Source organism: Salvia hispanica, chromosome 2 (assembly GCF_029641045.1).
Source record: "Salvia hispanica isolate PSC_SH4W2 chromosome 2, Shi_PSC_v1, whole genome shotgun sequence".
NCBI classification, from domain to species: Eukaryota; Viridiplantae; Streptophyta; class Magnoliopsida; order Lamiales; family Lamiaceae; genus Salvia; species Salvia hispanica.
In genome coordinates, this window is record NC_142693.1 from 20,531,656 (window position 1) to 20,559,483 (window position 27,828).

Genomic DNA, 27,828 nt, shown 5'->3' on the forward strand with positions numbered 1-27,828 from the left:
ACCGCTTACAAGACACCGATTGGAATGTCACCCTACAGATTGGTATTTGGTATTTGGGCATTGAAGGAAATGAATATGAAGGCTCATGCCTGTGAGGAAGAGAGGTAGCTGCAACTGCAGGAGCTAGAGAAATTGAGGCTGGAGTCATATGATTCAGCCATGTGGTATAAGGAGAGGACCAAACTCTGGCATGATAAAAACCTTCGGGTCAAGGAGCTGCAGGTGGGGCAGAAAGTATTCCTTTTTCAGTCAAAGCTCAAGCTCATGCCTGGAAAGCTGAAGTCCAAGTGGATAGGCCCATACACAATCGTTGGCATCCGAGCGCATGGAGAAGTGGAAATTCAGGGAGTCAATGCTAACTCTGTTCCTTTCCTTGTTAATGGTCATAGAGTAAAGGTGTTTTGGGATAGTTCGGAGTTGTGTGACGTGGAAGAAATTCCACTCCACACAGTTTCCACTATTGCCTAGTAAGCCATGTTTAAATATTCTTCGGGAATTACTGAGTCAGGTAGATAGGGTAAAAATTTTCGATCAACTGACTGGACCAACTAGTTCCCAAGAATATTTAAATATTTAGATGTAAATAACTTGAATAAGTTATTTTTATGAAAATACAAAAATATATACTTCTAAAACCCAAAAAGATTTTTGAAATTCTGAGCGTCTGAGAAAATGCACAAATTTGAAAAGCTTATCTCTTTGACCCAGATGCTCAGCAAATTTCATTTTATTACTAAGTGTTTAAGTTAATCGGTCCGAGGGAAGCGGAGAAAAATCAGGGGAAAGTTTAAAATTTGAATTTCATAAAGCTGGCGAGACGTACGGTTGCTTGCGTCAGAGACGCGACCGTTCGCCTGCAGCCAATCATGGCATTTTATTTTCTTTTCTTTTACGTTTATTTCTTTTCTTTTTCTTTTATTTTCCTTTTCCTAAAATAGCTTCCCTAAAAAACTAATTAACTTCCCTCTCCTAAATTAAAATTCCCATAACTCCCAAAAACCTAATTCCAAATTTCTCTTTTCTCTCTCCACAGATACCGAGAGCAACCACCACCACTGATCACCAGAATGCACCACGCACCACCGCCGGTAACCAGAATGCAAAGAAATCCGATGCCCCGTCCAAACCGTGGGAAGAATAAACCCAAGGAAAAGGTCAAAGGAGCGTCGACGGAGGCGACGAGTTCAAACCCTGCTACCGAGAAACCACCGTCACCACTACCCGAAGAGATTCCAGCACCTACACCGGCCGAAGTTCAACCGCAGCCGGACATCAGTCAGAGCAACCCCATCACCGAGGTTACTCCCACCGAAGCGGCATCCAACGAAGATGATCTAGACCCCGAGGAGGTCATACAAGAATTTATGAAGAAATATGGCAAAAGACCGAAGGCGAGCAAGTTCTTTGCCAAGATGTCGGAGGCATGCCGAAAGCAAGAAGAGGTAATTCCTGCCCTAACTCCACTCACAATCCCACCAAGGCCCCAAACCTTAATCGAAACACCCAATGCACAAGCCTTACCCACACACGTAGAAAACCCCCCAAAACCCTAACCCAAGAGACGAACCCCCCAAACACCATCCCTCAAACAGAGACAGAATCACCTATTGAGCCTTCTATAAATGAAGAAGAAATTGTCGAAGAGGAGGGCGATAAGATGGATACGGAGGAGTCTGAGAGAGACGAGGAGGGGGATGAGTGAGTTGAGCAAGAGGATATCTTAGAAGTAGATACCACTGGGTCTGGGAATGAAGGGAAAACAGGGGAGGGTGTAGATAGTGAAGAGGATGCTGAGCCATGGGAAGATAAGGTGGAAGAAATAGAGGGTGTGAAGGAGACGGAAAGGCAGGATGTGGAGAAGCTTATGGGTGATGAGAAGGGTAGAGAGGGTAGAGTAGGTAAAGAAGGTGAAGATGTTGGTGATGAGAAGGCTGAGAAGGAAGAGGAGAATGTTAATGAGGAGACTGTTGAGAAGGAAGAGGAAAGAGACGGCGATGGAAAAGGTGCCGAGAAAGAAAGTGAAGAGATACAGTGCATCCAACGGCCCCTGTCTGATAGTTTCACGATCTTCTAGCCACTTAAGTCTAGTCGAATCATCTGGAACATTAACACAAGCGCGGGAAGACGAGGAAGAGTACAGTCCCAAGTGGATTACTGAAATGGAGAAGATGATGCAGGCCTACGACAAAAAGAAGACAATAACCAGAGGGTTTGATAGGCCATCTTTCGTCTTGGATGACTTTGACTGTCCTGACCCTTTAGCTACTCAGGCAGAACAACGGGCAGAGGGTAGTGGTCGGGGAGAGGAGAACACTAATGAGCAGGAGACAGGAGATGATGGCCTAGAAGGTGATCAACAAGGTGACGCTAATTTTTTTAAACTTTACAAGGCATTGTATACAGAGTTTGTTGCATTCATATATCGTTAGTTACTCATTATTTACTTGTCTCAGGAGACAAGCATAATTCGGTTGGCGGATCTGGAACAGCATCTGGGACATCCGCAGGTGGTGTGGAAATGAACACTGGGGTAGGCACATAACATCGGTAAATATGTACACATTCTTCATTTTTTTAAATAATTAATTGTGCATCCGTTGTGTCCAGCCGTCTGTGGTAAGAGGTGAAAGTGAAGGTGGACCGGGAGATAAAGGCAAAAACAAGGTGGAGAAGGGTGGAAAACAAAAGCTGGAAGGCAGTGAGATTCTATCTGATAAGACAAGCAAGGCAGTGAAGGATGTAGAACCTAAGGACGGGAAGGGAAAACGGGCAGCCCATACAAAAGTAATTCCTTAATTCACTCGAATTATGTATAACTTATTATGAATTAGAACTAGTTGTTATCTCGTTCATTATTTGACAGATTGCGTGCATTTTATACAACATTGTAGTCATTAAAACTATTATGGTGGAGTTCTTACAAACATTAATTGCTTGCATTATATAGTCTTTATTAAGCATTACAATCTTGTCGGTTGTATCCATTAAATGGTGTTGGTAGTGTGCATTATTTAGGTTGTTTGTGAATTATACAATACTTATTATGCATTAAATGGAACGTTACTTTTATCCACGTAGAAAACCGGCCCAGCTACTGACAAGGGTATTGAGATTGGTGTTGTGAAAACACCATACGAATCCGAAGGTGTTGCTGGAAAGGGTGTTGCTGGAAAGGATAAGGGTGTTGCTGGAAAGGGAAAGGTTGTTGCTGGAAAGGGAAAGGGTGTTGTTGTGTCGTGCTTGGACAATCCAGATGGTGCTTTTGAAGGGGCTGGGCATGAGCTCTGTTATATTTAACATGTGTGGTTGCGGCTGAAATGTATTAACCGTATCAACCATTCTTGCAGGATCCTGGGAAGCTAGCATCATCCCGTTTCAAGAAAGCCAGTTTGGCAGCCCGTTCTCCATTCAATGACCGGGCGGTTAGACTAACGGCTAAAGAAAACTATCCGGAAAAGTCGCTATACTATTAGGTACTAAGCACAGCGGAAATGAATAAGTTATTTACTTTTGCTCAACTCTTTGCTGGGAAAAGGGTTACTTATGCAGAGTTAATTATTGTGCAGGGATACAGTTGTCTACGAAGACGACTGTATCAAAACAGTGCAGCTTGAATTCGCGTCGCTAGCGCCATTCAAGATCGTGAGCCCAGCCATTGTAGACACTTGGAGCGCCTACTTGAATAACATGGAGAAGCTCAAGGCTCCGGAATCAGTGTCTAGGGTCTTCTTCTCGACAAAACCATGCGTAAGTGAAATACCTTTTGGCCTTGGTTGTTATTTAGCATTGCAATTACAAATTAATAACTAGTGTACTACATTACACTGTAGACACACACCGTGATCGATGCACCTGCTGAATGGTCAGAGAGCCAGTTGAGGGAGGTATTCTGGACTCGGTTGTTCGATGATGTACTTGGAACCGGAGTCTTTAATTGGGATACATTTGACATGGTAAATTTTATTATCCTAACGAATCCTATTTACATACACATAAATGTGTAACGTAACCTAATTTCAATTGCACAGTTTTTCTTCCCGGTTTGGGGTTCTACACATCAGTACGTGGTGTGTTTCGATCTGCCGGATGGCAGCATGAGCATCATCGACCACACATTGGCTGACTCCCACAAAGCGTTCAATGCAAAGTATGGGAAAACACCCTCCCTTCTGGTGCGTATTTGAGGATATTCCATAAAGCTACATTAAAATCAGATAACTATGCATTGTTTATATTTCTCACGCTTTTTTTTTTTTGTGGGAATTTGTTGTAGAAAATATTTTTCGCAGAAGCGCTTGTGAAGTTGAAGGTTAAACAAAAGGCAGCAGAGGTCCGCAAATGTAAGACACATGTGGTGGCTATGCCTTGGAGGAAAAACGACCCCTCTGTGGAGACGGGGGTGTACATCATGCGGCATATGGAGACTTACTTTGGCGGAAGGGACAAAGATTGGCAGTGCGGATTTAGCACCAATGGGACCAAAAATCTGGAAATCTACCGAATGAAGATAGCAAACGCACTACTGTCTTCGTCACACAATTCCCATCATGACACCAACGTCTCTTCTGCCGCCAAGTACTGGAAAGAGAGGCCGCCTAGGTTCAATTTCGAAAAGTGGGTCGAAGAGTTCGGGCTGGATTGATTGCAAGATTAGTGATTAGAAACGCTGTTGACGTTAAGTTTAAGACCTTTGGGTTGGGATAACTTGATAACTTGTTTTGATTTGGTCAAAAGACGCATATTTTGAACCATAGGTATCACTTAAAAACTGATGCATATTTTGGTACTATTGTGTGATGCATATTTTGGTACTAGTGCGTGATGTAGCAAACTTATGCATAAGGGAGTAATGGATTAAATAAAGATAGTGATGCAAAGAATATCATTTTTAATGCAAGGCTATAAACGCGATAATGCACATTACCAACGAACTCGATAAATGGAACAAAAAGAAGGAGTGATGCATAGAATATCATAATTAATGCAAGGATATAAATCAGATAAAGCACATTACCAACGAACTCGATTAAAGGAACCAAAAAAAGGAGTGATGCACAGAATATCACTTTTAATGCAAGGCTATAAACGCGATAATGCACATTACCAACGAACTCGATTAATGGAAAAAAAAAAAGGAGTGATGCACAGAATATCACTTTTAATGCAAGGCTATAAACGCGATAATGCACATTACCAACGAACTCGATTAATGGAATAAAAGAATGAATGATGCACAGAATATCATTTTTAATGCAAGGCTATAAACGCGATAATGCACATTACCAACGAACTCGATTAATGGAATAAAAAGAAGGAGTGATGCACAGAATATCACTTTTAATGCAAGGCTATAAACGCGATAATGCACATTACCAACGAACTCGATTAATGGAACAAAAGAAGGAATGATGCACAGAATATCATTTTTAATGCAAGGCTATAAACGCGATAATGCACATTAACAAAGTACTGCACTAAGTTATTACGCAAAAAATGATCACAGCGCTAGAAATACTAAAAACGAATACAAGACGAAAACTAATTTATTAATTACAAAACACATCAAGCTTTTCTCTTGCCTTTACGAAGCTATTTCTCATTCTCCATCTCTTTAAGCATTGGACAGTTTCTAGAGTCGTGATGACCTAACTCATCGCACGCCTTACAACGTCTAAGAGGCCTAGTAGCTTCCTTTATAGCCTTTTCTCTCTTTGAAATCAGTCGGCTCGCGGAGCTGCTAGCATGACCCTTGGTCTTTACAACATCCGGAGGATGGACCTCTACTACCTCAGGCCGTGGCATACCGTAAAACTCTTCAATCATGCGCCTCTTTTCAAAGGCCGACGTTGGAGGAGTTCCAGCTTGAAGAGAATTACCAAGTTCTTCCAAACCACTGACGAATGCACGAAGCACGTCAATGTCCGTCTCGAACCGTCGAATAAAACCGTAGAACAACGATATCCCTTGATTTGATACAGTCTGCCTATCGTCAACGGTGGACCTTGTATCTACGGTGACATCAAAAAGTCCATGTACAGCCTTGACTATGGGAGTCTTCATCCATCGGCTGTTGCAGTACTTCTATAGAATTTTTGCCACTTCATTGTTCCTAAATAGAAAAAAAATGTGGCAACACAAATATACCTGCCTACCGAACAATTTGCAGTCGCAAGAGTATGAATCTTCACTCTTGTCGTGACTCACAGAATACGAATTCCGTCGGCTATCCCCAAGCTTGTAGGTGTCAATCATATCTGTTGATGAAAAACCAAGTACACAGCATCTGTCATTACCATCAACAATTTCTTCTTGTATTTTTCTAAACATACTGTCTGTGTAAATCGTTGCAGCATGTTTCTCGAAACCCAACTTAGTGGCAATTATGGGCACGGAAGTAGCATCGTTGTAGTCCAGCTTTGTTCTAGAGTTCCGCTGAAAGTCCAGAGCATTGTTGAAATACAAGTATAGTTCGACAAGGTTCGCTCGGGTGGCAATTATGGGCACAGAATCTGAAGCTGTTCTCAGATTCTGATATGGACGTAGTCCTAATCATCGAACCGAGTGGGAAATCTCTGAAGTAGGCCGTTATCCACATCTGTATGTACTCGTACAATGTGTTCAACCAATCAACGTCTTCCAGCTCATAACGCTCAATCACTCCATTCCACTCCTCTTCAAATTCGTCGGGTTCAAGCAAGTCCGACCAAACGGATGCATTGAATTCCTTCTTGAAATCTTCGTCCCTAAGCAACCTTCCTGGAACCTTGGAAGCCAACTTGTGCATTATATGCCACATACACCATCGGTGTCGAGTGCCTACAAGAACCTCTTGAATAGCTGCTCTCATGCCCAAGTCTTGATCTGTTACAATCATTTTGGGTGCTACGCCCATGCATTCGACGAAATGTTTGAACAACCAGCCAAAGGCCCCTATTTTCTCGTTGCACACCAATCCGGCAGCGAATGTTACAGGTTTCCTATGATTGTCCTTTCCCGTGAAAGGTGTGAAGATCATGCAATACCTGCGTTGCACACAGGGTACGCGTCATTAGCATCATAAATTATGAATAATGCATAACGATGTAAGAATAATGTAAATGTAAGGCTGTATAATGCACTAAGTAATGTACAAAATATTGCATATAATGAAAAATAAATATTATTGTAATGTATACCTGTTTGTGCTGTAAGTGGAGTCAAACGCCACTATATCACCAAACATATGGTAGTTCCTCTTCATCAAACCATCGCACCAAAAAAGGGAGACCAACTGGTTAGCATCATTTACTTCGTAGTGATATGTGAACGCATCGGACAGCTCCTTCTTCTTCGCCATGTCGTCCAACACCATCTGCACGTCACAACCGTTTGCGTATGCTTTGATGTCTTGCGAAGTGTTCCTAATATCCCCGACATTGCAACGGACACGTTCAAACCCACCGAGAATTTCCTTCAATACCTTAAAGGTAAGTGTGGGGCCTATATTAGCTTTGGAACAGTCCAGAATGAATTTGTGATGTACGTCCTCTAACTTTCGGTTAAGTGTCATGAACTGCTGATGCTCTGACTCCATTATATAATGGTTGTGAACCTCTTTGAACTCCTGAATAATATATCCCAGAATTCCTGCTTCAGAAAAGAACTTGAAGGATATACTTGCTTTGCAACCACATCGCTTGGACAACCGCCTGCGTTTAATAGTAAAACCAGATCGTGCATTCACATCGTCTTCCTCGTTCGACCTCTTGTTGCCCTTCCTGTTGCATACGACAGAATACCAAGTAGTTACACCGTCCGCCGCCTTCCTCATTCCTTGTTTTCGCGTATCAAAACCGACGGTGCGGGCGTACACATCATAAAACGCAAAAGCAAAATCAAGGGATTGGAACTTCTGACCAACCACAGGCTTCAATTGTGGAGAACATTCAGGTATAACAAACACTATACATAAAATCAAGACAACAAGCATATTAGAATTTAGTTTCATTATATGATATCAACCATACATTAAATATAAGAAAGAATGCATTACACAGTACTATTCGTACATTATATAAATCCAGAATTACAACACAGCAGCACATAAAACAAAATAAACAACAAACCCTAGAAGAACACAAAAACAATAATATGGCGTGATACGGGGCTGCTCCAATATGGCGACGACGAGAAGAAGTCGAAACTAATGCTTAAACCTTGCGAAAAAAAATAAACACTCAACCCTAGAAGAACTTGAAACTAATCTGAAACCATGCGAAAACCTTATTGCTTATTGATTTAACAAAAAAATCAAACAAAGGGTTTTCAAGTCACGCTGAATCAGTTTAATCACAAAATAAATTCGTCTAAAATTACCTTCTTCCATTGTTCAAGAACACGAAAACGATAATATGGGGCTGCTCGAATATGGCGACCACGAGAAATAAAACCGCTGCAATCTGTATAATTTTCTGCAATGGAGGAAGATTGAAGAATACCGGAAGAAGAGAAAAAATATTTTGTAGAATCTTTGGATTGAGATAATCAAGCACTTACCATAACCATCTGCATTGTGATTACCCTAAAAGCCCTTATCAGTTTTTTAATTAATTAAAAAGTATAAATCATCATCTAATTTCGTCCATTAGATGTAGAAAATAGATGGCCAAGATTAAAAAGGAGAATAGAACATTATATGGAAGAAGGATATGAATACATCCATATATATATATATGGATGTATTCATATCAAAACGCTAAGTATGAGTAAAACTTAAAACACTTGCAGTCCATTGGATCGTGTGATCTAACGGTCAGATTAATGCCACGTGTCATCTAATAATGTAGATTTTTAGCCTAATAATGTACATATGATAATAATGTAACATTTTAGTCTAATAATGTACATTTCCACTCTAATAATGTACCTCGGCGAATAATGTACATTTTTAGTATAATAATGTAGCTTATCACAGCCATCCAATCTAAGGATCCAAGGGCTGTGATTTGTGCTGTGTTTTACACTGAGATGCTGTTATGACCCTAACATACCCCTATATATATATATATATATATGGATGTATTAAGATGACAACCTCTTTACTGTAACACCATACCACCATCTTAGGCCATTAGATCTGAAAATCGTGTACTTGTCATGCTGCCACGTGTAAAAACACGGAGGGGTAAAATAGGAAATTTCTAATTTTACGTTACCAGATTGCAGTGTTATTCATTGAATATTGCAGTCTTGCCACAACAATATTGCAGTTTACCACGACTGCAATATCTAATACAGTAGACTGCAACCCGTGTTCTGTTCACGAAATTTAATCTTAGGCGTCCATAAATGAGATCTAACGGACTATATTGGTGATATGGTGTTATCCTATCTATGGTGGCACCACAGTGCACCCCTATATATATAGGGATGTATTTTTTCTATATATATATAGGGTTTTGATCTATGAAAACCAGATTTAAATGCAGAAACGCAGAACCATATCTTACGTAGGGCAATTTTAGGTCATAGTTAGTTTATTTTTAGGTCATGCTAACAAAGCATGACCTAAAATGATCTTAACATGACATTAAACTCAAATATTATAATATGACCTAAAACTGCTTAATTATGACCTTCCGTATTTTTGGTTAATTATTGACCATTAGATCATCTAATCTTAGGGCTAACATTTGGGCTGCATTTCTGAATTTAAACACATACTTATTTTGATCATCTCCCTATATATAGAGTCCTATTATCCACAAATCCACTCTTAAAGACCGAACCACCGAACCCTACCAAATTAGGGCTTTTAGATCTAGTTTTTTATGGATAAGATACAGAAATTTATAAATTATTTTCGCCTTCATCACGAGCCTATTTTAATTCATCTGAAGGTAAATAAGTCATACTAACATGTTACGAAGATTTAACTTCGTTCCAGAATATATTACTTCATTCTAGTAGGTTTTTACTTCATTCTAGTAGGTTTTTACTTCATTCCAGTACGTAAATGTGGTTTCGCCGTCGCGTGTCGTTCTTTCTCTCTACAATATCTATCACCAACGCCATGGCGCTAATATGGTTTAATAAACACATGGCACTAGATCTAATGGCCCAGATTTGGTCTTTAGTTCGGTCTTTAAAATTGGTTCGACATTGATCACAACTCTATATATATATATATATATATATATATATGTTTGTGTTAAAATGACAATCCCTCTTCAAGTGACACCGTGACACCACTTATACAACAATATTATAAACGCTACACAACAATATTACGAACACTACACAACAATATTACAAACACTACACAGCAATCTATAGATTGTTGTATAGTGTGTCGGATATTGTTGGACAAGAAAAATTGCTGGCCGTCTTTTTCAGATATTTTGTTTTTGTCACATGGCAGATTATTATTCGTCCACGTGTACAAATGATTGGATAGGAATAGTGGTATGGTGTTATTTTAAAGGGTGGTGACACCCTAACATGCCCATATATAAGAAAATGATCAATACAAAAATTAATCCCAATACGAAATCCAGACCCAATCATGACCATGAGATTTGACAATCTAATGGTCAATAATTAAAGAAAAACACAGAGGGTCATTATAAAGCAGTTTTATGTCATATTATAAACTTTGGGGTTGAGGTCATGTTAAGATCCTTTTATGTCATCCTTATAATAATGATGTAAAAATAAGCTTACAATGACCTAAAAATGACCTTCATATGTTTGGTTCTGTATTTTTGTATTAAAAATGGGCCTGCATATATCAAAACTTATATATATGATGGTCATGTTTTAGTGAATTATATTATTTTCAAATGTTTCAAATATCATATCCACTTTATTCATTTGAATTCTCTTAATTTGTTTCTTAAATGCATTTTAGCATTCTAGGAAAGAGATTTGCTGCATGGAGGTTTTTACATGTGTTTGCATTTCAAAAAGCGTGGATTTATCTTTTCATCAGTAAACAATTGAAACATAGTACTTCACTTGAAACATAGTACTACATTCCTCAGTCCTCAATGAACACTAATAGATGTACCTACCACACCCACGTGCGTTATACTGAATCTAGGACGACATTGTTGGAGTCTTGGAGAAAACAAATCTCGTTAACCTCGTTATTGATTAAAAAAGTCTTACTAATATTTCTAATATAACAGCATCACTTGAATCTGTCATTCAAGTATCTAATTGGCCTTTTAATTATTCAAATATACATAATTAAAGGCAACCCTATATTTGTCTTTTTCTTTGTCTTTTTCGTTGTAGTATCTCTAGGCATTATTGTTAACAATAACTTGAAATTTCATCATCACCGAAGATTTTTAATCCATATAGTGCATAAATCTTTAAACGTGAAAACAAAAGGTCGCGTTATACTCCTTATGTCCCACAAAGATTATATCTCATTTTGACCAGGCACCGATTTTAAGAAATGTGATGAACAGTGAGTTGAAAAAGTTAGTGGAATGTGGATCCTACTTTTATATATTAGTTTTATAATAAAATGTGAGTAGAAATGAGTTAGTGGAATATGGAGTCCACTACTAAAAAATGGTAAAAAAATGAAATAAGACAAATTTTGTGGGACAGACGAAAATGAAAAAATAGGATAGTCTTTGTGGGACGGAGGGAATAGTATTTTTAAACACTACCAGAAAATGTAGTCAAAAAAACATTTCAATCACTGCACTTGTCTTTTGCTGCATTTATTGCTACATATAAAAGAAATGACATAAGAAAGCTTATATACTTACATTTCTAATTAATTTTCTAAAATTCTAACATTGTAGTCTCGAGTTCATTCCTATTGAATACCCCCTCCGTCCCTTAAATTTTCTCACTTTGAGCGGGCATAGGTTTTTAGAAATATAATGAAAAATGAGTTCAAAAAATTATAGTGGAACATGGGTCATACTTTTATATATTAGTTTTATATCAAAATGTGAGTAGGAATGAAATAGTGGAATATGAGTCCACTACCAAAAATGGTAAAAAGTGAAATGGGACAAATTTTGTGGGACGGATGGAAATGAAAAAGCTGGACAAACTTTCAGGGATGGAGGGAGTAGTTAACAGGAAACCACAATATATTTACTAGGAAAATACTCCAACAATTTCAAAATAAGTATATACAAAACGTGTTTATTTGGACGTAATGAGAGTTGTTGAATATATGTGGACTATTATTGTTGGGCCTGATTTAATTTGTGTCTGAGCCTTTTATCCTTACTGGACTTGGCCCAGAAGCCCAGCTGCTTACTCTTCACACCTGGATGGCTGCCACGTGCCTCTTCGCTTGGATCCTGCTTCTCGGCCGTTGGATTGAGGGTTTTTGTGTTGTGTTTGTAAAGTGAGAGTGGGAGCCGTTTTCTGATTCTCATTCTACACTCTACTCTCTCTCCCTCTCTACTCTCTGAGACTCTTTGTTTTCTCTCTGCTTCTTCGATGGCTTCTCCGGTTGATTTCTTGAGATTCTTTCGCTGTTCTTGTGTGATTGATCTAGTGTGAGTTGTTGAGAAGGCAACTTCTTCGGTTGCTTAGCGTTTGTGAGAACTAGGGTTTCTTCTTGAGTTGTGTGTGGTGAACTAATCCGGTGTGAAGGGGCGGTGTGGTGGAGGTATTGACGATGTAAGGGTAAACTCCAGTCAATCCATCGGTGCTCCCTTGGATTCGGTCCTAGTTGAATAGATCTGGGCTATGTGGCGGGTTCTGAGCCATATTTTGTGATCTATTCTGTTTTGCTTCGTTTCTTTTGTTAGTAATTGTTTAAGATCTGCAAGGATCTGGTTTTGGTGTACTAACAAGTTGATTGAGTGTGCAGGTTTACCAAGGAGTCAAGATTACTCAAGAACCCTAGCTAGAACTAGTTACTATAATTGTAATAGTTGTGAGGGATTTGATTGTAATCTTTGATACATATCAGTCGCGTGGTTGGAGTTTGACTGAGCTCCCATAATAAAGAACAAAGAGGTCTTGGTAATTAGTGAATCCGCTCCTAGTCTGATCCCTACAAGAGTATGTAAATTTTTAATAACTTTGTTCATACTACGTCAAAACATGACGTTGGAAGTCGATATCTAGGTCTTCCCACTTGTATTTCTACAAGATAATTTTAGGGGAATTGATCGTAGATACTATCACTAGACAGTATTGGTGCTTCATCTTTCTTTGTTAAAAGACTACACTACTAGTCCATCCTCAACATTCATTGAACGAAGATAAAAATACAGTTGTGTGTTGCCTGACTACTTAACTTCAATTTTGAGTCTACTGTAGCATGATCTTTAAAAATTTGAGGTAATATTTGCCTTACTCTTAGTCCTAATTAATAAATGAGTTCTCATATTAGATACATATACAAAAGGATGAAAATTTTAAGTTAACATGATATTTCCTCTGTCCTTAAAAAGTATGAACTAAATATTTTTTTATTAAGCCATGACTTAAAAGTATAAACTTTCTAATTTTGGAATAGTTAAACAATACATTACTCTTCACTGTCAATTTATTTACAATTTATAATATTACACTACTATGATGTGGAGCTCACTATCCACTAACACTGCATACACTACCCTTTGTCTCTCTCTCATTTTACCAATTATACTTTAAAACACATGCCGAATCAAATGTTTATACTTTTCAAGTACAGAGGGAGTATAAAGGTAAAAAAAATTAAAGATAATATTTGCCCTATTTTTAGCCCAAAATAATTAGTGTAAATGTAGATACATAGGGGAGCATTAGGGTTCTATTGCCCCCTTAGTGTCTATTTCCTTCTTAATATCAACCATTAGATTGATGGAATGGATGGACTAGATTAAAAGGAGAAATCTGATCTCGTGTTGCATTATATGTGCTAATTTGTGCATTATGAGGGTATAAGAGTAAAAGCCTGATGGCTGGAGCGCGTTTCAAAACGAAAGATCCGATAATTAAGCGTGATTTTCATAAACCTTTCGTCTACTTGCTCTCTCCCTCTCATTCAATCCAATCCACCCACGATCAACACAATTCTCGACCATTCTCTCTCAATCCAAAAACGATTCACCGTCGTGAAGTAGCGATTTTCAGTCGATTCTCAACGCTGTACCAGTTGATTCTGTCCATTATTGCAACAATGTGGGTTTTGAAATTTCGATTCAGGGTATTTAAAACATCTAAGCTTCAATTTTGGTCATTTAGGAGACCACATAGTCTTTGATTCACCGTTTCTAGCTTCGATTGAGTTTGTTGATGCAATTGAACTAGGGTTCTGTACAATATTGAAGTTTTTTAGTCTATTTGGTATATGTTCGAATTTTGCGCTTGAAACCATTAGGATTTTTTAGATGGTACTGGAAATTGATGATTTTGTGTTTAGTTTGTTGTCGATTATGTCCATTATTGATGGTGGTTGATTGTTTAGTTATTTCTTGGTTTTTGGTCGATTTGAATTAAGGGTTGTAATCTGAAGCGATTGTTTCATTAGAATTGATGGATTATTTATGCAAATATGTGCATAATGATTGGTTTACTATCTACAGTAACACCAGTATTAATTTCATATTAGGCATTATTAGGTTGATATTATGCATTACACATTACACATTACACATTATTGCATTATTAGTCTGATTTATTGCATTATATAATGAGAGGGATACATGACTGACTCTATGTTACATTATTGGTCTGATTTATTGCATTATATTAACATCGTTTGTGCATCATTTGTTTTGTACATTTTATGGATTGGTATGTGATACGCTCGGATTTTGCACTGTTTTAAGGCCATTATTTGGTCCGTTTTTTATGTCAAAGTCACTCTACACGTCCATTATTTGCATATTTTGTCTATTTTGGTATTTTTACGTGTTTTGTGAGAAATGTGCATAATTGAGCCGAAAAAGGGAGCCAAAACGCCAAGTTTGGGAATCTGTAGTCAGACGGCGACCGGCGACCGCCGCGGATGTGTGCGGCGACCGCCGGCGCCCGGCGGACAGATCAATGCAGCGGTCCACCTCGGAAAAATGTGCTTGGAAGAGAAGTCTCGTCCGGCGACTGCCGGAAGATGTGCGGCGGTCCGCCGCCGAGGGAACAGACTCTCTGGACTCCAACGCGGAGATTGCCGGCCAAGGTGCGGCGGCCCGCCGGAGAATGGTGGTGAATCCGAGAAGCCCTAGATTTGCGCCCAGTTTTACCATATTTTGGAGATCTTTTCCTTCTACAACAAGGAATGGCTTTTCCCTATAAATAAGGCCTCAAGCTTCATCAAAAAGAGAGAACTTATAATTGCAAAATACTTCATAGAGATCAAGGCCTAGAGTACTTCACTGGTGCAAGGAGTTGGAGCAGGATTTCAAGAACATCAAGAACGACAAGGATTCAACCTACGGGTTTTATTTGCTTTAGTTTTATGTTCAAATTGTCTTCCCTTCAATCTATGTTTTTAGCTTATTCAATTATGTGTAACTAAACTCATAGGATTCTAGGGATGTGTGATGCACTATTTATTAGCACTAAAAATACCTGCAAGCTTACAGGGTAGATCTAGTATAACTAAAGGTCAGTACCGGGATATTGAACACAGAGAATAAGATTGCAACTTACTACCATATACTAAGCGTCATATACTATCTACAGACACGGAGATTTTTGGGTTTGGTTTATTAAACTAGACAGAAAATAAATAAACAAATAAAAAGAAGCATAAAAACATATGATACAAAGCAGGCTAATGATGTAGAATTTTGGGATCCAAAACACAATCGACCTCCTCGAATTACGGTCTCTAGAGTTATTAAGTCGGTCACTTAACTAGATTAAACCCCCTCCCGAGGTGAGAAATCCGTAGATTAGGTGTAATAATTAAAGTCCCCTTCTAATTCTTAAACCTAACTCCTAAAAGATTGTAAGACCAATGACCTCACATGAAACCTCAACTCTCCCGAGTTCTATTGAATTAAAGTGTGAATTATCCCTTTTCCAAGTCAACTATTTCGTCTCTCGAGTACTCTAATCAACTCTAACATATATTCAAGAGGTAGCTAGTCAATTTAATATAGAAGGCACAAGGATAAATCAAATAAATGCAAGAGCTAACAAGAAAAATCAATTTAATATCTTCACCAAAAAAATCCACAAAAGTTGTTATACTCATAGACAAGTAAAAACTACAAATAAAGTACGAGACATGAAAGAAATAGATAAAACCCAAGGTTGAATCTTCAATCTTCAGTCTTCTCTTGCCTGGATCTGCAGAGCTCCGCTCCAATGGAAGATGGATGATTATATGTGTGGATTGTGGGATGGAAGAAGGTAGAGAAGGAGAAGGATTGGAGGCTCTGAGATGAAGATTAAAATTAGGTTTAGAGAAAAAGGTTAATTTTCGTGGCCTTCAAGATATGGGAGAGATTTGGCTTCAAAATATAATAATTTATTTTCATCCGTGAATTTCCGCCTAAATTCCCGTCAGCTTTGACTGCACTGCGCAATGTTCGTAGAATAGGCATAACTTTCTCTACAGAACTCCGATTGAGACGTGCGAGACATCCACGCGAAGCTCTTTCAAAAGCAAAGAGAATGGTATGAACTAAGCACTGATTGGACTTCAAAATCGCTGGAAGAATGGGCTCGAACAGAGGCTGCTACACCTTGGCCTTTTTGCACCTTTTTTCTATCATTTATCAACAAACACATCAAAAATACCAATGTATAACATATGCAATTTAATAACATAATTTGCATGATTGACATTTAAAACGAGTCAAATCTAGCCCTTAAAACATGCAAAATCTGTGTTTGTCAATGTGTTAGTAACAACTTTGGTTATACAAGTTCCGTTTTCTATTTAATATCCGTTTTGTTTTTACTTTGTTTCTTCCCTAAGTTAATCTTGATGCTTCATGATTGAGTGACACAATCGTGTATGATTTAATATAACTTGATTCATAACAGTGACAGAGTTCTAGCGAGTTAGGTCCACTTAGTAGACACTACAGTTAGCTTCCTTTAAAACGGCACTGTTAATTGAGAGTGAGGACTTTTCAAGGGTCTTAGGAGCTTTTTGGAGTTACGTGTTAGGATTGACAACCCTAATCTTGTAATCAACGTTTATATCGCACGAGCATACGCTATGTGACTCGTTCTATCAAAGTAATAATTGTGCTAGGGTATTGTAGTGGGAATTTTGTATAACTGATACGCTCGGATTTTGCACTGTTTTAAGGCCATTATTTGGTCTGTTTTTGATGTCAAAGTCACTCTACACGTCCATTATTTGCATATTTTGTCTATTTTGGTATTTTGACGTGTTTTGTGAGAAATGTGCATAATTGAGCCGAAAAAGGGAGCCAAAACGCCAAGTTTGGGAATCTGGAGTCAGACGGCGACCGGCGACCGCCGCGGATGTGTGCGGCGACCGCCGGCGCCCGGCGGGCAGATCAATGCAGCGGTCCGCCTCGGAAAAATGTGCTTGGAAGAGAAGTCTCGTCCGGCGACCGCCGGAAGATGTGCGGCGGTCCCCCGCCGAGGGAACAGACTCTTTGGACTCCAACGCGGCGACCGCCGGCCAAGGTGCGGAGGCCTGCCGGAGAAAGGCGGCGAATCCGAGAAGCCCTAGATTTGTGCCCAGTTTTACCATATTTTGGAGATTTTTTTCCTTTTACGACAAGGCATGGCTTTTCCCTATAAATAAGGCCTCAAGCTTCATCAAAAAGAGAGAACTTATAATTGCAAAATACTTCATAGAGATCAAGGCCTAGAGTACTTCACTGGTGCAAGGAGCTGGAGCGGGATTTCAAGAACATCGAGAACGACAAGGATTCAACCTACGGGTTTTATTTGCTTTAGTTTTATGTTCAAATTGTCTTCCCTTCAATCTATGTTTTTAGCTTATTCAATTATGTGTAACTAAACTCATAGGATTCTAGGGATGTGTTAGTAACGACTTTGGTTATATAAGTTCCGTTTGCTATTTAATATCCGTTTTGTTTTTACTTTGTTTCTTCCCTAAGTTAATCTTGATGCTTCATGATTGAGTGACACAATCGTGTATGATTTAATATAACTTGCTTCATAACTGTGACAGAGTTCTAGCGAGTTAGATCCACTTAGTAGACACTACAGTTAGCTTCCCTTAAAACGGCACTGTTAATTGAGAGTGAAGACTTTTCAAGGGTCTTAGGAGCTTTTTGGAGTTACGTGTTAGGATTGACAACCCTAATCTTGTAATCAGCGTTTGTATCACATGAGCATAAGCTAGGTGACTCGTTCTATCAAAGTAATAAATGTGCTAGGGTATTGTAGTTAGAATTTTGTATAACCATAACTGTGAGGGTGGTAGTTCCAGTCTTGAATATGTTTAGTCATGGTAACATTGTGGATATTCCTGCAGGTCCGCAGATAGAGTCCAACAACTTCAAGTTGGGGATACCCTTAATCAATAGGGTTGAACAAAATGTCTTCGCAGGAAGAGACACCGAGGACGCAAATCGACATCTCACCAAGTTCGTGGAAATAGCTAATACAATCAAGATCAATGGTGTTGATGATGATATTGTGAGGGTAAGGCTTTTTCCCTTTTCCTTAACTGATGCTACTAAAGAATGGTATGATTGTCTGCCTGCAGATAAAACCAAAAATTGGAAGGATCTAGTGGTACTCTTCCTCGACAAGTACTACCCGCCTGGCACCATCCTAAAGCTTAAGTGTGAGATCTTTCAATTCATACAAGGATCCGATGAGCCTCTATATGAAGCTCTCGCATGTTTCAAAGCCCTTCTCCGCAAATGCCCGAATCATGGTTTTGGAATAGACCATCAGGTAGGAATCCTTTATAATGGGTTTAACGAAAAAATCTCTAGTTTGTTGGATTCAGGGGCGAATGGGGGATTCTTGAGGAAAGGAGGAGTTGCTGCTATGGAGGTGATAGAGGAATTAGCTACAAACAGTCGAGGTTGGTCCAAGGAAAAACACAAAGCTGAAAGGCTAGATGCAGTGAAGAAACCATGTGGGAATGAGACATCCCAAGAATTGGCATTCATCAGAACAAGACTAGAAAAATTGGAAGCTCCAGGAAAAGAAGAGAATGCCATCAAAGATGTCAAATGTGTCCAAAATGGGGGTGATCCTAACAGGCTTTATAATAATAATTATCGCCCTAATCAGGGGGGCGGTAATTTTAATAATTATAATGGAAATCACCCACATCCACATGTATCTCATGCTAATAATCATAACTTTGTCCAATCTCATGCAGGGTTCAATCTAGGTAAAGAGAAAGGAATGGAGCCACCTACCAAGGAAGACAAATATGAGGCTGGCATCCAAAAGATCTTGGAGCTAATGATAGAGGATAGAAAGAACAACGAGACCAAGATGAGAGTTGTAGAGGAAAGACTAACCAAGCTACTGTTGTCTCCACTGTGTCCATCATTAAATTGCAAATGGATCAATTCCAAAAGAAGGCAGTGGAGGATAAAGGCAAGGCTGTTTCCAAGGTTGTCGGTATCAACAAGGATGAAGCCAGCACCTCCGGAATGAGTTTTGGGGAATGTCCGACACCCAGCGGACCGCCGCATACATTGCAGCGGGCCGCCACTGGGGCACAGTTTGGATCCTTCCCGACGCCTGGTGGACCGCCGCAAACCCCGCAGCGGCCGCCACTGAAGAGGCAGAGGCGCCCGCCAAGAAAGAACTCGTGCGGCACAATGGGATTGTACTCCCCTTCGAGCCGAGGAAGCCGTTCAAGCTTGAAGAGCAATTCCGACAATTTTTAAATATGTTCTGTAAATGTCATACTAACCTCCCTCTTGTTGATGCATTGCAGGAAATACCTAGGTATGCCAAGCTCTTGAGAGAGACGGCGATGAAAAAGCAAAAGCTCCAGAAATCTGATCTAAAGCAACCTCTTCACTATAGTGATATCATCCAAAAGCAAAGGACTGTCAAGCAGAGGGACCCTGGCCAATTCATCATTCGTTGTTCCATTGGGAATGGTAAGGTAGACAAGGCTCTTTGTGATCTTGGAGCTAGCGTCAACATAATGCCATTGGAGTACTACGAGAAGCTCAACATCGGGCCGCTCAAATCCACAGATACCTGCTTAAGGATGGCCGATAACACTGCGGTAAATGCGTTAGGGGTAATTGAGGATGTGTTAGTAAAGGTTGATGACTTCATATTCCCTGCCGATTTCTTTGTTTTAGACATGAAAGTTGATAAACAAGTTCCTCTAATTTTAAGCAGAAATTTTCTAGCCACATGCAAAGCTCTTATTGATGTAGGTAGAGGAGAAATCACGATAAGTGACCATGGAGGAAAGTCGACCTACAACATCGAAAGCGCAATGCTTAAGTATGAAGAGGCGAAACAAGCTAAGATGGAGCATGATTGCAGGGAGGTCATGGTGACCGATTTGTCTAAGCCTTATGATCCATTTGGAGGGGAAGATCTTTCTAACCCTACTATTTTCATTGTTAACACTTTACCTCAAGCTCCTAAAAAGGGCGAGCCTAATCCTACTAAGCCTACCTTGCAGGAAAAGCCCAAGAGAAAGAAGAGGAAGAAGACTCCACCTCACGATGACACCGAAATCTACGTAATCAAAACCTCGAGTGAAAAATTCAAATGGTGGAAGAAAGTTCTCAACAAGTTGGTTCCATTCGCGGTGGCAGAAACTAAGATTGTTGGTACAAAGGCATCCCAAAGGAATCCTCACGATGGGGGATAACTCATGAACCTCAAAGAACGTCAAGCTAAAGACGAAAAATAAGCGCTTGTTGGGAGGCAACCCAACCATGTTTTTGACATTTTTTGCTTTAAGTTAAGTGTTTTTGGTGTTAGTTCTAATTTTTGTGCGTTGAAAAATTTTCGCATGTTCTGACCTCTCCGCGGCGACCGCCACATGTTCTGCGGCGGTCCGCCACATACTCGCTAGAACATTCAGTTGTTGTGTGGCGACCGCCAGACAGTCTGCGGCGGGCCGCCACCTGGGCGTATTTTTCCAGCGTGATTTTTCCGAAGTTTCTCAACTTTCGCCCGGTCAAGCCTCAACGTGAGAATTTTCAAGGTACGTTTTTTTTCAGTAGTTCACTCACGTCCCTACCAACTCTGCAAACTTATTTTACACTTTGTTGTAAATAAGTTTGGGGGGATGAAGTGTTGGACCGTGAGTTTAGTTTTTGCTTTATTTTCAAAAACCCCGTAGGTGAATTTTGTGTTCTAAAAAATGTTTTTCTTGAATCCATGTCGTGAACTTAACATGAAGAACTTAGAAACACGCATGCTTAGGGACACACATTATATTGAGTTGCCGATGATATTACATTCCATCTAATGTTTAAGTGTGGCTTAACGTTTCGATTTGATGGTTTGGTAAAAAGGTGCATAATTAGTGAATTGCTTGTTCGCCTTGAATCATGCTTATACCTTGTGAGGATTTGAGCCAAAAATTTATTGTTGTGTGATTTATCTGCATGCATGTATATGTTTCTAAAACTTGCTCCTAGTCTTGCCTATGTCTACATAGTGTTTAAGTCGATTTAGGAGGATGATTGACCATCTTTTCTTAGCCTACTTTTATCTAAAAACCATGACTCACTAAAAAATTTTATATTCAAAATTTTCCACTTCGGAGCCAAGTTTGAGCCTTTAAGCCTTTTCTTTGGAAGCCAAAATTATGGAGACAATTCCTTGGGTTAGTTAGTCATTACTATCTTAATTTGTAAAGGAATTGGAGAGATAAGGGGGAAATATAAAAGTAGTGTGCTTAATGTAAAGAAAGTACAAGTTGTGAAGTTGAGAAAAATTCCAAGTATGTGCTTGATCTTAGAAAAGAAAAGAAAGGATGCGTAAGAAAGAAAAAGAAAAAGTGTGAAAGGTTGTGAAAAAAAGAAAATCAAAGGATTGGAAAGTGAGTTGAAGGAGAAAAATAAATGAAGTGTTAAAAGTGTCTTGGGTTAGAAAAGTGAAGTTATCTTTACTCTACTTGGGATATTGTATTTTTAGTAACTTTTTAGTCAAATATTCATCACCTACCAAAGAGCCTACATTACAACCAAAGATAAACATCTTTCGGACTTTTGAAGCTTAATCACATTTAGTAGAGGAAGGAGTAGACTTTGAGCAAGCCTATGGTAAACTTTGCATGATGCATGATTTGAGTGCTTATGTACACATTATCCTTATACACTTTGAGAGTGAGAGAGAACTTCCCATCTTTGGAAGTTTTCCACATGTGAGGGCTTGAATTCAAGGTGTTCCACGAGTTAGTAATGAAAGTGCACTAATAAGCCATGCTTGATTTGATTGCGTTAAAACATGTTTAAATTGTTCTTCCATCTTTTGATGCAATTATGACGTCTAGTCCTTGTGCATTCCGTGTGTCTATTTGGTGTCTTTATTGTTTTGTTTGAGGACAAACAAAAATGTAAGTTTGGGGGAGTTGATACACTCATATTTTGCACTGTTTTAAGGCCATTATTTGGTCCGTTTTTTATGTCAAAGTCACTCTACACGTCAATTATTTGCATATTTTGTCTATTTTGGTATTTTGACGTGTTTTGTGAGAAATGTGCATAATTGAGCCGAAAAAGGGAGCCAAAACGCCAAGTTTGGAAATCTGGAGTCAGACGGCGACCGGCGACCGCCGCGGATGTGTGCGGCGACCGCCGGCACCCGGCGGGCAGATCAACGCAGCGGTCCACCTCGGAAAAATGTGCTTGGAAGAGAAGTCTCGTCCAGCGACCGCCGGAAGATGTGCGGCGGTCCGCCGGCGAGGGAACAGACTCTCTGGACTCCAACGCGGCGACCACTGGCCAAGGTGCGGCGGCCCGCCGGAGAAAGGCGGCGAATCCGAGAAGCCCTAGGTTTGCGCCCAGTTTTACCATATTTTGGAGACCTTTTCCTTCTACAACAAGGAATGGTTTTCCCATATAAATAAGACCTCAAGCTTCATCAAAAAAAGAGAACTTCCAATTGCAAAATACTTCATAGAGATCAAGACCTAGAGTACTTCATTGGTGCAAGGAGTTGGAGCAGAATTTCAAGAACATTAAGAACGACAAGGATTCAACCTACGGGTTTTATTTGCTTTAGTTTTATGTTCAAATTGTCTTCCCTTCAATCTATGTTTTTAGCTTATTCAATTATGTGTAACTAAACTCATAGGATTCTAGGGATGTGTTAGTATCGACTTTGGTTATACAAGTTCCGTTTGCTATTTAATATCCGTTTTGATTTTACTTTGTTTCTTCCCTAAGTTAATCTTGATGCTTCATGATTGAGTGACACAATCGTGTATGATTTAATATAACTTGCTTCATAACTGTGACAGAGTTCTAGCGAGTTAGGTCCACTTAGTAGACACTACAGTTAGCTTCCTTTAAAACGGCACTGTTAATTGAGAGTGAGGACTTTTCAAGGGTCTTAGGAGCTTTTTGGAGTTACGTGTTAGGATTGACAACCCTAATCTTGTAATCAACGTTTGTTTCGCATGAGCATAATCTAGGTGACTCGTTCTATCAAAGTAATAGTTGTGCTAGGGTATTGTAGTTGGAATTTTGTATAACCATAACTGTGAACACACATCCCTGGGATTCCCTTATCTCTATTGTCTTTCTCTTGATTTATTTGCTTCTAGTTGATCTATGCTCTTATTTGCTTTTAGTTTTTCAAAAGTTTTCAAAACCCAAATGTTTTTCCAAATACTAATTGAGTCTCAGTAGAGGATAGACACTTTGTGTTCGTCTTCCCCGTGTTCGATATTCGGTACTGACCTTTAGCTATACTATATATACTTTGTATACTTGCAGGTTTATTTAGTGCTAATAAAAAGTGTATCAAGTTTTTGGCGTCGATGCCGGGGAAGAACAATTCACTTTGAGTGATATCTTCAAACGGATAATTTTGATACTTTGGGCTTTAATCTCTTTCAGTTTTTAATTTTAGTTTTATTTAGTTTTTGTTTTTTGGTTCTTGCAGGTTTTGTATGCGAACGCGCTCTGGGAAGGACAGCTTAGAACCGCTCGATTTAGAACTTGAGAGAACTCGTAGGAAAATAAGAAGTGAAAAAGGATCAGGAATAATGGGTGACCGAACAGACATCGAGAAACTACAGGAAATGGTGAAGCTACTGATGGATGAGAGAGATGCGGAAAGGGCGGCCCGAGAGGCCTTGGAAAAGAAGAATCAGGAGATACAACCCGTGATGAACCTCGTATTGACGCTAATAATTTCGAGTTACGCATGCCCCTTATTCAAAGGGTTGAGCAAACTCCTTTTGCAGGTAGGGCCACAGAGGACGCGAACCACCATCTCTCCAAATTTGTGGAGATCGCAAACACTCTCAAATTGAACGGTGTCGACGACGACGCCATAAGGGTAAGACTCTTTCCCTTTTCATTAACTGATTCTGCTAAAGAGTGGTTTGAATGTATGCCCATAGAAAAGGTCTCCACATGGAAGGACATTATAGCTGCCTTCCTCGACAAGTATTATCCGCCAGGCACAATTTTGAAGCTCAAAAGCGAGATCTTCCAATTCATCCAAGGCCATGACAAACCCCTCTATGAGGCGTTTGCTCGTTTCAAAGCCCTTCTCAGAAAGTGCCCTAACCATGGTTTCACTGTGGACCACCAGGTAGGAATTCTCTATAATGGGTTTAACGAGAAAATTTGTGTTATGCTTGATTCAGGTGCAAATGGAGGGTTCTTAGGAAAGTCAGGTGAGGAAGCCATGGCGGTGATAGAGGAATTCGCCACCAACAGCAGGGGGTGGTCGAAAGAAAGGCATAGCCTAAAAAGGATAGTTGCAGTCGAAGAAACCAAGGAAAGCTCCTTTGCAAAGGAATTGGCCGAGCTTCGAGTTAGGGTGGACCAAATGGATTCATCAAGGAAGGAGGACCCGATTCCACCAACCTCCATTATAGCAGTCTCGAAGACTGAAACTCCTACCCCGATAGTGAAAGAAATCAACTACATGCAAGGAGGCGGCCCCAATAGAAATTACAACAATAATTATCGCCCTACCCAGGGGGGCGGTAATTTCAATAATTATAATGGGAACCGACCTCATCCTAACCTTTCTTATTCTAACAATAATTACTTGCAACCCCCTGCAGGATTTAACGTTAAGGGAGGAGTAGTTGATACAATTAAAAAGGAGGAAAAGTATGAACAAGGGATCACAAGGATCTTGGAAGTAATCGCGCAAGACAGGAAGGTTAATGACACCAAGATCGGAGTGGTCGAAGCTAGGATAAACAACCTCGTGCAGGGAATGAACATGATCTCAACAGCCATAGCCAACATCAACACACAAATGGAGCAAATCCAAAAGAAATTGGATGAGGATAGGGCAAAGGCAGCCGCACTAGTGGACGACGTCAACAAAAAGTGGGTGGCAAAGCATAAAACTGGGGACTACCAAGATGCCGGCGGACCGCCGCACAGCACGCGGCGGGCCGCCACTGAAGCCCAGAATGGAGTCTGCCCAGCCATCGGCGGACCGTTGGACTCTACGCGGCGGGCCGCCACCGAGAAGGCAGAAGCGCCCGCCCAGCAGGGACTCGTGCGGCACAATGGGATTGTGCTACCTTTCCAGCCAAAGAGGAAGTTTAAGCTCGAAGAGCAGTTCAAACACTTTTTGAACATGTTTTGTAAAATTCATACTAACATTCCTCTAGTTGAATCGTTGCAGGAAATACCTAAGTACGCAAAGCTACTAAGAGAGGCGGTGATAAGGAAGAGAAAGCCGACAAAAGCCGACCTTAAGCTACCACATCATTGCAGCGAGATCATCCAAAAGGAAAAGGCAGTAAAGCAGAGAGATCCAGGCCAATTCATTATCCGATGCCAGATTGGAGAGGGAAAGGTTGACAAGGCACTATGCGATCTAGGATCATCCATCAATCTCATGCCACTGAAGTACTATGAAAAGCTCAACATTGGGCCACTCAAAACTTCAGACGTAACACTCAGGTTGGCCGATAACTCGACCATCAAAACTTTTGGTATGATTGAGGATGTCTTAGTGAAAATAAATGACCTTATTTTCCCCGCCGATTTTATTGTGCTTGACATGAAAGTAGACAAGAACGTCCCTCTAATTTTAGGGTGAGATTTTCTTGCCACTTGCAAAGCTTTGATTGATGTAGGTCATGGCGAGATCACAATCAGCGACAACCATAGCCAGTCCACCTATAAGATCGAAAGCGAGATGCTCAAGTTTGAGGAAGCAAAGCGGGCTAAGATGGAACAGCAGTGTAGGGCAGTCATGGTCATGGTCACGGATTTGACCAAACCACAAGACCCCTTTGAAACGGAGGAACATGCTACCTCCACCATCGATGTTGTAAAAGAGGTAAGACATTCTCCCAAAAAGGTCAATACTAATCCCTCTACCTCTATTCCGCAGAAAAAGAAGCAAAAGAAAAAGAAGGCAACCGGAGAGGACCCCGAAGTTTATGTTCTCAAAACAAAGATGGGGAAATATCAGTGGTGGAAGAAGCTAGGGACCAAGTTGCTCCATTTGCCTATCTTCAACACTCGGGTCGCTGATCCCCCCAATTAGTGGGCCACTTCAAGTCGAGCTAACGAATAAAAACAAAAGGGCTTGTTGGGAGGCAACCCAATGCTTTTCTATTTTTGTAATTTTCGTTTATATTTTAAAAAAAATAAAAATAAATAAAAAATAACGTGTGGCGGTCGCTGCACTCAGCACGGCTGTCGCCACACTTGTTTTCACATGTGCAGGATAGGACGGGCTTAGGGCAGGCTTAGGGCGGGCCGAATGAACCGCTGATCGGGCCGCGGCGGCCCGCCACGAACCACTGTTTTAAACGCCCGTGCGGCGGACCGCCGCGCTCAGTCCAGACACGGGAATACAGTTATAAAAAGTATGTTTTCTATTCTTTCTCCCATTCCTTCTCAAATTCCTTCCTTGCACATAACCCCCACCTTTTACACACACCCACACCATCATTCTCTAAATTCTCGCCAAGTGTAGAGTTCTTCTTCTCCAATTCTCAATCAACACAAGGTACGAATCCTAACTCAATTCCTGAGCATTGTTCTACTTCTTTCATGGATTTAGGCGTATGTTGGAAGAATTGTTCGGTAAAAACTCTTATTTTATGATGGAGGATGATTGTGTATGCTTATTTGTGAATTTGATGGTGATATTGTGTTTTGGTGTTAGTTTTGAAGCTTTGTGAATACTGATTCCTTCTTGTTTATATTTGTTCCTATGTTGCAATCATGTTCGTAGCATTATGAGGCTATTATTATTTTCATGAATTGCAATACTTGAGTAGACTTAGAGATTGTTGATGTATATTGACTTATTGTTGATACGTCTCTACATGGGGGATGAATTCACGTTGGGGGATGGTTTAGTGTTTCCTAGTTGGGAAGTTTATGTTTTACATGTTTCCATGTTACTATCTAGGAAAATTTCTACACCTAAGCTTGTTTCTACATGTTGATTCGTTCATATTGTTTCTAAGAGTGCAAGTTTGGGGGAACCTTTGATTTTCCCATTAGTGGTATATGTTCTAATTATTGTACTTTTCGTTTGTAGAAATATGGGATCAAAGGGGAAGCCCGAGAATGCGAAGAACTATGGTGTTAGCCTTGCTTCGGATGAGCATAAGGCTATGTGGAAGAAATTGTCGGCACGAGAGACGGCGCCCTCGAGGTTCTGACCTCTCCGCGGCGGTCCGCCACATACTCGCTGGAACATTTTGATGTCGTGTGGCGACCGCCGGACAGCCCGCGGCGGGCCGCCACCTGGGCGTATTTCTCCAGCTTAATTTTTTCAAAGATCTTCAACTTT

At 40.1% G+C, this 27,828-nt stretch overlaps 2 protein-coding genes and 1 non-coding gene across 3 annotated transcripts; 1 reads left to right on the forward strand and 2 right to left on the reverse strand.

Annotated features, from left to right (window-relative positions):
- Positions 1–5,497: 5,497 nt before the first annotated feature.
- On the reverse strand, positions 5,498–8,365 carry LOC125188906 (protein FAR1-RELATED SEQUENCE 5-like). The gene is made up of 7 exons (XM_048086005.2): positions 8,356–8,365; positions 7,176–7,941; positions 6,559–7,022; positions 6,330–6,515; positions 6,145–6,254; positions 5,667–6,081; positions 5,498–5,514 (listed from the first exon to the last, which is right to left on the reverse strand). Exons 1-7 carry the CDS (start codon positions 8,363–8,365, stop codon positions 5,498–5,500), a joined length of 1,968 nt encoding a protein of 655 aa, XP_047941962.2.
- Positions 8,366–19,861: 11,496 nt separating this feature from the next.
- Positions 19,862–27,697, forward strand: LOC125188913 (uncharacterized). Its single transcript, XM_089064880.1, has 4 exons — positions 19,862–20,501; positions 26,150–26,355; positions 26,410–26,513; positions 27,574–27,697. The coding sequence occupies exons 1-4, from the start codon at positions 19,862–19,864 to the stop codon at positions 27,695–27,697; spliced, it is 1,074 nt and encodes a 357-aa protein (XP_088921006.1).
- On the reverse strand, positions 24,511–24,617 carry LOC125202875 (small nucleolar RNA R71). Its single transcript, XR_007173212.1, has one exon. It is a non-coding gene; the product is annotated as a small nucleolar RNA R71 (small nucleolar RNA).
- Positions 27,698–27,828: the final 131 nt, after the last annotated feature.

Bases quoted from the DNA above. Each gene is read 5' to 3' on its own strand.
- LOC125188906 (XM_048086005.2), bottom strand. The intron at 7,023-7,175 runs GTATACATTACA...TGTGCAACGCAG, and splicing joins TCCACTTACAGCACAAACAG to GTATTGCATGATCTTCACAC. The intron at 6,255-6,329 runs GTATGTTTAGAA...TTTCATCAACAG, and splicing joins TGCAACGATTTACACAGACA to ATATGATTGACACCTACAAG.
- LOC125188913 (XM_089064880.1), top strand. From the start codon at position 19,862: ATGAAAAAGCAAAAGCTCCAGAAATCTGATCTAAAGCAACCTCTTCAC. The intron at 20,502-26,149 runs GCGAGCCTAATC...TGATTGATGTAG, and splicing joins ACCTCAAGCTCCTAAAAAGG to GTCATGGCGAGATCACAATC. The intron at 26,514-27,573 runs GTTGCTCCATTT...TTTCGTTTGTAG, and splicing joins TGGAAGAAGCTAGGGACCAA to AAATATGGGATCAAAGGGGA.